Source organism: Malus sylvestris, chromosome 9 (genome assembly GCF_916048215.2).
Source record: "Malus sylvestris chromosome 9, drMalSylv7.2, whole genome shotgun sequence".
NCBI classification, from domain to species: Eukaryota; Viridiplantae; Streptophyta; class Magnoliopsida; order Rosales; family Rosaceae; genus Malus; species Malus sylvestris.
In genome coordinates, this window is record NC_062268.1 from 18,157,136 (window position 1) to 18,166,472 (window position 9,337).

At 35.6% G+C, this 9,337-nt stretch overlaps 1 protein-coding gene and 1 long non-coding RNA gene across 2 annotated transcripts; both read left to right on the top strand.

Moving 5' to 3' along the window:
- Positions 1–350: 350 nt before the first annotated feature.
- LOC126634273 (protein OXIDATIVE STRESS 3-like) lies at positions 351–1,726 on the top strand. The gene is made up of 2 exons (XM_050304778.1): positions 351–917; positions 1,310–1,726. The coding sequence occupies exons 1-2, from the start codon at positions 616–618 to the stop codon at positions 1,608–1,610; spliced, it is 603 nt and encodes a 200-aa protein (XP_050160735.1). The 5' UTR covers positions 351–615; the 3' UTR covers positions 1,611–1,726.
- Positions 1,727–5,085: 3,359 nt separating this feature from the next.
- LOC126582427 (uncharacterized) lies at positions 5,086–6,854 on the top strand. Its single transcript, XR_007609522.1, has 2 exons — positions 5,086–6,054; positions 6,146–6,854. It is a non-coding gene; the product is annotated as an uncharacterized LOC126582427 (long non-coding RNA).
- Positions 6,855–9,337: the final 2,483 nt, after the last annotated feature.

The window sequence follows — 9,337 nt, forward strand, 5'->3', positions numbered from 1 at the left end:
ACAATATTTGATCTGAATATTTTTTTGTAGAAATAATTTTCAAATGTAGAATAAGAATTTTGATTATAAAATATATATGGTGGAGATATGTTAATCGCAAAGGTTTGAAGTATTATCCTTTCTATTTTTTAGAATTTAAAGCCAGTGTATGTGTTGCCTCCTTACCTAAAACTCATAGAATTTCCATGTAATCACCTGTCATAGGTATGCACTTTTATAGGAAGCAAGCAATCTAATCCACAAACTCTTTATGAAAATGGAGTGTATTTTTGCTCGCCAACATTTAGTGTGATGTATGCTCATCATCCTATTTTTTACCATTAGATGAGTTTAAATATTGAGATTTGTGCTTATCCACTACACGAATCTCGAAATTCAAACTCATCTAACGGTGATAATTAGGGTGATGAGCATACACCACACTAAATAATGGTGAGCAAAAATGCTCCCATGAAAATGTGTTATATATTCTTTTGTATACATATATATGCGCCAAAGGAATGTGCCAATTAGCTCAAACTTAATTACATTTACATGAAACTTCCTTGAAATTATTATCCACAAGTTTCTTTTGTTGTTCTTCTTCTTCTCCTTGTCTTTTCTTCCTGAAGATCTATGGGTGCAGGTAGGGAAGAACAAATGCTTCAAGCTCCATGCTCGATCACAAAATATGACAACTACACAAAAAGGGAAGATAGCTGGGTGATCATGAATGAAGATGATGGTCATGATGATGATCGTGATGATATGTACGACACCACATCCTGGACGTCGATTTCGAATAGATCATCGACATCTTCATCGGACTTAGTAGATTATGCAGCATCATCATCAACATCATCGTCGTGTTCTTCTTCCTTGCATTCGCATGGATCGTTGTTCGACTTGTCAGATCTCATGGCTCAGCTACCCATCAAGTAAGAATAAAGAAAAAGAAAACCCATTTCATCAATATAATATATTTCTAATTTCTTTTCCATTAATTTATAACCACGATATGTGGAATTAGATTTTGGATGTTGTATAGTTTTTCCATTCACATATATTAATACATATTTTGCAATTTTTATTAAATGTAATGAAAAAAAATGAAAATTTAATTTAACTAGCATCATAAGCTTCCATTTTCCACACAATATATGAAAGAACAAATATCTAACTAAGAAGCATAAATAATATATAGCTTAAACTAGTCGATCATGGAAGTGTGTTGGCTTAGTTACGCCCAAACTCAAATCCTGTGTCTCATAAATAAAAATAGTTTAGAATATTGTCTTGTTAGAAATTTTGATTAGCATGATATGTGCAGGAAAGGACTTTCAAAGTACTTTGAAGGCAAGTGCCAATCCTTTACATCTTTCTCAAAGGTCAAGAGCGTTGAAGATCTTGTAAAGAAAGAGTTACCATATAATCAAAGAAAGGCACTAAAAGCAAGCAAGAGCTATGGCGGTGGCTTGGGTTCTTACCGACCGTACACACTTCCGAAGGCCGCCATTTCTAAGAGTAACAAGGCATCAACTACCTCATCTTTTCCGACCAGATCAAGAAGCAACTCTTTAGGTAATAATAATGCTACAATCCCTCCAATTCCAATAAGAAAGAAGTTTTAACGTATCGTACGTGCGCCGGTCTGCATGTAAAGTTGTAAACTACACAATGTAATGTACACTTGTTAATATTTCTTTTTTTCCTTTGGGTGGAAGTATATACTGGTTAATATTTTGAACCTCCTGCTGTTGATCTTGCTACTGGCTTTTACACAGAGAAAACAGATATTATATTTGTTCTTCAGCTGCATGCGTATATTTCTACAATTTTTAATTAACATCTAGAATTTAGAAATAGTAGGCATAAATTCCATGCATGATTTGAAAAAGAGGAAAGAAGGTTGGGTTAAATCTTAGAAAACTCGGCATGTATAAATAGAGATGACAATGGAGCGGAGCGGATTGAGTTTGCTTGCCCTCCTATCTGGGACGTCCCCTATATATTTGCCCCCAAAACCTTTTTTTGGTGTGTTCCATTAGTTGATAATTTAACAATATATTATTAAGTGTCAGTGGTACTACAGTTTAATTATATATTTCTCCATTTATAAGTGAGAGTCTCAAATTTAATTTAAATATATATCAAGTTGATACCTAATTATGAGTGTGACTTAGTACATATAATTTCTCTCAAAAAACTAGACATAGTTGTATAATAACCAACTTATTGGTAAATGGACCCTTTAAAGACATCAAATACTCATCATTATTTGATTTCTTTGTTACCATGACCCTTTTGAAGAAGGATAATACTTCCCAACGAGAGAATGTACATATCTCACATCTTACAATTTGTATTTGGAGATTGCAAACTCTAAATGGAGTTGGTCTAAATGGCTAACTACCATTCAATTTTAATCCAATGGTGGATGAGAATAAGTGTTTATTTAAATTTCGTTGTTCTACTTTATCCTTTGTTGCGAAAATTAGATAACAAAATTAGCCTCATTAAGTCTCAAATTTTAGTGCTCGCAAGTGTACAAATCAGATGATAGTATAGCTTTGAAGCACATATATCATCCCACAAAGATCGAATTTATTCTAAAGTCTTACTAATTAAATTGAAACAAATTGTAATTGAGAAGCTTTAACGGAAGAGAAAAGTTGAATTAAACTAAGAATGAAGTACGACTTGAAAATAAAATGCATGAAATAATTAAATTAAAAACATAAGAAAAATGAGACCTAGGGCATCTAATTCACCGTAACCATTTCTACTTAATTCCCTTAATATGTTATGCTCAAGTAGTTCTCCAATATTGATGATCGATTTCCCCTAAATAATTCAACGGCCATGGCTTCTGGTTGCATCAAAAGTATCCTTACATGTTAACCCTTTATGGCATCTAGATGGATTTAAACAAGTAAGAACCCATTAAGCTCTATGGAGATTGTTGGAAAATCACATAAACCCTAATTGCATGGCATCTACAAATAGGTGTTTATGGCACCAATTGCAAGAAGCTAAACCCAAGTTAAGTATGGCGTCTACTCTAACTTGCATCAAATCAACTTAACTTAAACCTAGATGGTGATCAAGCATCTAAATAAAAATCATGCGTATTACGAATAGCAAAAGATACTCAATATGGAATAAAAACGTGATAATAATAATGCCACAAGGCAATTAAGTATTCATGATCAGGCTACATCTTAGCCCTAGCAAAGAAAAAACTCCAATGTAGCTCTTCCTCTTTGCCCTTCATTGCCGCAGCCCCTATTTAGACTTGTGCTTTTTTTCTAGTTGTTGGCTGACTCACTCAAAAGGAGAATGAATCTCCTTATATTAACACCCACGGCAAGCATTGGAAATACCAAGAAGAAATGGTCAAATAAATGACCACTAATCCGAGCTCTAATGGACTTTTAAGTCCTTAACAAAATGAAAAATAAACCAAAATAATAAAAACTCGTAATTATATTTCTCCTAAAACTTATTGAATAGCATTCCCATATCCATTTGATCTCCAAAACTGCTATGTTTCCACTTTTTATTGTAATGTATATGTCTTGGCACAGTTAGTTAGACTCTTGCTCCAAGGCAATTAAGTATTCATGATCAGGCTACATCTTAGCCCTAGCAAAGAAAAAACTCCAATGTAGCTCTTCCTCTTTGCCCTTCATTGCCGCAACTCCTACGTAGACTTGTGCTTTTTTCTAGTTGTTGGCTGACTCATTCAAAAGGAGAATGAATCTCCTTATATTAACACCCACGGCAACATTGGAAATACTAAGAAGAAATGGTCAAATAAATGACCACTAATCCTAGCTCTAATGGACTTTTAAGTCCTTATCAAACAAAATGAAAAATAAACTAAAATAATAAAAACTAGTAATTATGTTTCTCCTAAAACTCATTGAATAGCATTCCCATGTCCATTTGATCTCCAAAACTGCTTTGTTTCCACTTTTTATTGTAATGCATATGTCTTGGCGTAGTTAGTTAGACTCTTGCTCTACTGGAATTCCTCTAGACACCCAGAAAGCTCGTTTTTCACTTCTTTTTCATGTAACTCCGGTATTGAATGCCTATAAAATAAACAATAGATTTAGTGCATTTAGCCCATTCATATAAACAAAATCCAAAGGAAATATATGATAATAATATATGAAAATACATCATCTTTCACAGTTGAATTAAGATTAAACAATTAGATGACCACAATATTTTTTTTCCCAAAAAGGGGGAAACTGGTGGCAAGCCATAATTATCCACCCCTTCTAGGGGCCGGAAAGACCACAATTTTTTTTGAATTCTAGGATCTAGGAGAACAATACAATTACTTCTTATTATAATCCCTCGATAATTTTAATTGGGAGCAACTCCCAAAAAATCATTATGAACTTCTCCTTGGTCTTATTTATCTCCTAAATTTCTTCATGAAAGAGAGTGAAGATGACTATTTTGTAGTGTCAATAATAATACTATTTTAATCTTCTAATTATGCTAATATAAACAAACAAATAAATAAAGGCAAAAGCCAAGATTTGCCCTTTTAAGTTTAATCTCTCATTTTCCGAATTCGATACCAAATTAGGTTGCTCATTGTGTGGCTTAGCCGAATTCCCCCTTCCCTTAGTGTAAAAATATCAATGTACTAAAAAAAAGTTTAATCTCTCATTTTCTTTTATTCAAGCGATATGCAAATTATTAACCAAATCTAAAGTACAAGAGAGGAGCCACTTAATACTACGGTTTAATTTAATGATATTCCTCTTCACTTGTAAGTGAAAAGTCTTAATTCTGGCCAAAGAAAAATTTGAAGTACATTATTGCTAGTCCATTGTGAGGCTAAACCCACTCCCTCTCCTTTAATGTAAATAATATCATTTCTTTAAAAAAGACACACGAAAGAGGAATATAAATTTGGGTGTAGAGTAGAGCGAGATTCATACTGCTTAGCCTAAATCCATGTGTCATTCCTATATTGGGCCTCTGTAACTATTAGCCCACACATGGCCCAATAGCCCAAAAACATGACATGCACTTACTTCTAGAGGATTTATTACTTGAGTTGGTTAGGTTACATATCCTCCACACTTCAGTCTCAAAATCACAGAGAAAACGATTCGACATGGAGTGATTCCAATTTCCACCATTTTCCTTATTTTTCCTACGATTTCTGTTTGGGTGCTTAGCAAGATCATCATGTTCACTCTTCTTCACCAGGTAAAACCCTAAATTTCCAGCTTTTTCCATTCATATTTTTAGTATCTTTCTATAACCCTAAACAACAAACCTTAAACCCTAATTCTTCTCTAAAAAAACCCCATTTTCTGCTTTTAGGGTTCGGAAATTCATCGAGTCAATGTAGTTTCCTATATATTATGATACGCTAGACAATATGGGCTTTGCATACAATGGAGTGTTGTATTGGTTGGGTCACCGTGATGACTGTTTTTTGGTTCTTGGGTTTGATCCCTTCACTGATTATGAATGTAGTTTCACTGTATTTGATGTGCCTATACATGAGAAATTTGTAGTTGAGTGCCCAACAGTGAGTGTAGGGTTGGTGCGGATGAGTGACTATGACAGAGTTACTAGAACCTTGTTTGTTTGGAATTTGAAAGAACAAGATGTTGATTCTATGGTTGAGGGAGATAGCAAATTGTGTTTAAGTAACAGGAGGTTTATTCCCTAGATCGAAAAATGTATCTGGATGATGCTGAAGTTGTTCAGAGGCTACCTTTCGACCCAAACAATGAGGATATTTTTTTATCTATTGGTGGATGGAAATATTATCATGTGCAACATTCATACAAGAAAGTGGTCAAAGATAGTTGAAAAGATTACTCTCAATGCCCCTTTTTACTTCTACCTATTTGTGCTCCCATGGTGGCTAACACCAGTTCCTAGCCTATCACAACCCATGGTGGAGGAAGCAGTATTTTGCAGCCGTCCCCTGGATTAAAAATGTCATTATCAGCAAGATGGAATCGATGAATATTAGTATCAATGAACTTTCAGAATCCATATTGGTGGAAATACTTTGTCGGCTTCCTTGTGGTAAATTTGTTTTTCAATGCAAGGGTGTGTGCAAGTGCTAGTTTAGTCTCATCTCCAACCCTTCTTTTATTGACCACTTTTTTCGTCTCAGGATTGATAACCAAACACCAGTAGTTCGAACTTTGATAGACCATAATGGGGAGGAATTCCTTGACAAGATTCATTCATCATCCAAAGTGATACCAACTATGTTGAAAAGACTCCAGAGTTTACTGGGTTTGAAAAGAGTGCCAGTTGTGGTAGGTACTTACAATGACTTAATTTTGTGCTCTGCTGACTGGTATTATCAAAATGATTACTACATATGCAATCCATACACTATGCAATGGGTTGCATTTTCTCCTCCCCTACCCAATGCTTCCAAATTATGTGAGCAAGAATCATCTGCCACAATTCTTACTATAGGAAAGATGATTAGAATGGATATACTATGCAGCTTAATGGGAAGTATAGGTGCAAAGTTGTGAGAATTCTTCCACCTAATGATGAATTTGACTTTGATCCTAATGGATATTCCTGCGATTTCAACACGGAGATTTTCTCTTCTAAGACTGGTAACTGGAGAGAGATAGTTGTATCATCCCCACAATGAATTTTATATGATACTCTCGATAATATGAGCTTTGCATACAATGGAGTGTTGTATTGTTCAAGTCACCGTGATGGCTATTTTCTGGTTCTTAGGTTGGATCCATTCAATGTTCATGAATGTCGTTTCACTGTATTTGATTATCCTCAAGGCGAGACTTTTGTAGGGGAGTGTGAAGGAAAAATTTATGAAAACTAGTTCATTTGAGCAACATCTATGCATACAATTAACAATTAAAGGAGGAATCATGCTTGTAGGCACTCAAAAACAAAACTTTACCAATGAAATTCAAGGCCTAGTAGTTATGGTGAACCAAGACTCAACTCAAATCTTGAAGAAAATAGTTGAGAAACTTTTATATCTTTGAAGTACCTTTTTGCTTAGCAAAGGATATTCACCCATGTGAATGGCCTTCTTTCCTTAGTCTCCTTGCTCCTTGGCTCCATGGATGTGGATGGAGGAACTTTGCTTCTTTGTTCGATGACTTCTTGGATATAGATGAAGGAATGGATTCTCCAAGTTCCCAAGAAAGGGAACCTCTAAGTTTCCACACCAAGGAGAGCATTGAGGAAGAGATGAGCGACCTAGGAATAAATGGATGCTAGTGCATTCTTCTTAGGGTGGCCAGCCTCCTAAAAGAAGAGAGAGCTTTTGTGTTTTTCTCTTTCTCTCTCTAGAAAACCCCTTAACAAGGGAATGAGTTATAATTTCCTTTCTATAGCCACTTACATTGAGTGGCATAATTGAAATTAAAACCAACTCTCCCTCACACTTTCTATGGCCGGCCATGTGGGTTCATTGGGCTTTCATGCCCTTTGGGGTTTTTTTCAAGTTGTCATACAACTTGAGTTATTTGACTTGACATTCGAAGCCTATTGGGCCTTGAGGCCCAAAACTAACCCGAGGTCTAAAACGAACTTATTCGTTTAATTAATTAACATATTAATTAATACTAGCCATAAATAATTAAACAATTTAATTATCCTTACTCATATCCGTTGTTTCTTCAATATCTACCTTACACGGTGTACGATCCATTAGGTTCCTTTTAGCGAGGCAGTGGGCGATTAGAACTCTTCAAATCGATTGTGAATTGAAACTTACTTTCAATTCTCCCTTTAGTGATTATACACCTTTAGGGCTTCCACAAACCATGAGTGACATCTAGCAGTAAGTCATGGCTACCTAAACTAATCAGAAGAGGTGGAGAACCTATGTCGTGAACACCCTTTGACGGAGTGACTTTGACGGAGTCATAGATCAAGAACCTAACCATAAGACAACTATGATGCCTCAGGTCAAAGGACTACTTTGCATTATCCCAACCATGAGTTCTCATGTGACATGAGTATGAGAACTCCTTGTTGATCGCGTTCAGTGGACTCATTCTATATTGAGCACTTACATGTTTGTCTTGGTGTCAGTCACACCAATGACTTGAGTTCAGTCATTCTCTCTAAGAGAAGACATAGCACGTACTGATCTTAACGGATTGTCAATACCCAATTGGCAATCCTATGATCAGGAACGTTTAGGATATGTATACGAAAGAGAATGATCTCATGAATCTAACTTCTTTAGATCACATTCTCCCAATTACATATTCCTTGGACTTATCGTTTAAGCATATAACGTTTATATGAAACGGTTTTAAATAATAATATGTGCCCTTTATATTAAACTAGATTAGTTTAAAATGTGAAATGTCCATAAAGTATCATCATATGATTAGCTTTAGGGCACATTCCCAACAGAGTGCCTAAGTGTGTGTGAAGGGCTTGTGCGGACGAGTGACTTTCACAGAGATACCAGAACTCTGTTTGTTTGGGATTTGAAAGAACAATATCATAATTATAAGGTTAGGGGAGCTGGAAAATTGTGTTTGAGTAAACACGAGGTTTATCACCTAGACCAAGAAATGTATCCGAATGGTGCACAAGTTGTTCAGAGGCTACCTTTTGACCCAAGTAATGAGGATATTTTTTATCTACATGTGGATGGAGATATTATCATGTGCAACATTCATACAAGAAGTGGTCAAAGATAGTTGAAAATATTACACTTAATGCCCCATTTTACTTCTACCAGTTTGTGCTCCCATGATGGCCAACACCAGTTCCCAGATCATCACTCCATGCCCCTCAGCTACGCCGTGGTGGAGGAGCTAGCAGCTCACCAGCATATCGGAAGCATCAAAAGTACTAAACTCTTCTTTATTAAAGTTGGATTATTTACCTTTGATATATTTTCAGCTAGCAGTAGTTGTGCACTTGTCATAGTTTGCTGCAGTGACATGTTTCTTTTTATTACATTTACTTGGTCTATTGTGGCTTCCATCTTACGTTTCTAGGTTTGCTGTGAATTTCAATTTATTCTATATTATATGCATCGGTTATTTACTAAAGCGGAAGTTTCCTATCTATATCAATGTATTAAAAGGTGGAGACGTAGGCAAGGTGTTCCATGGACAGCACTGCCTAGGCGTGAGGCGTGAGGCGAAGATTGATGGGACCTTAAATAATAGGTGTTTATTGAGAAAAACAGGGGAAACATGGGACTCTTGTGGGTTTTAAAAATAAAAGAAAAACAGACTTGGCCAAAACACGTCGTTTTGGGCCGTCTTTAAAAAAAAAAATTCCTCTTCTTCTTCCTAATCGTCTTCCTCGTGAAGACGCTACACCACCTGCAACCCTG

Excerpts from the sequence above, each read along its gene's own strand:
- LOC126634273 (XM_050304778.1), top strand. The coding sequence starts at position 616 with ATGGGTGCAGGTAGGGAAGAACAAATGCTTCAAGCTCCATGCTCGATC. Across the intron at positions 918-1,309 it reads ATGGCTCAGCTACCCATCAA|GAAAGGACTTTCAAAGTACT; the intron begins GTAAGAATAAAG and ends TGATATGTGCAG.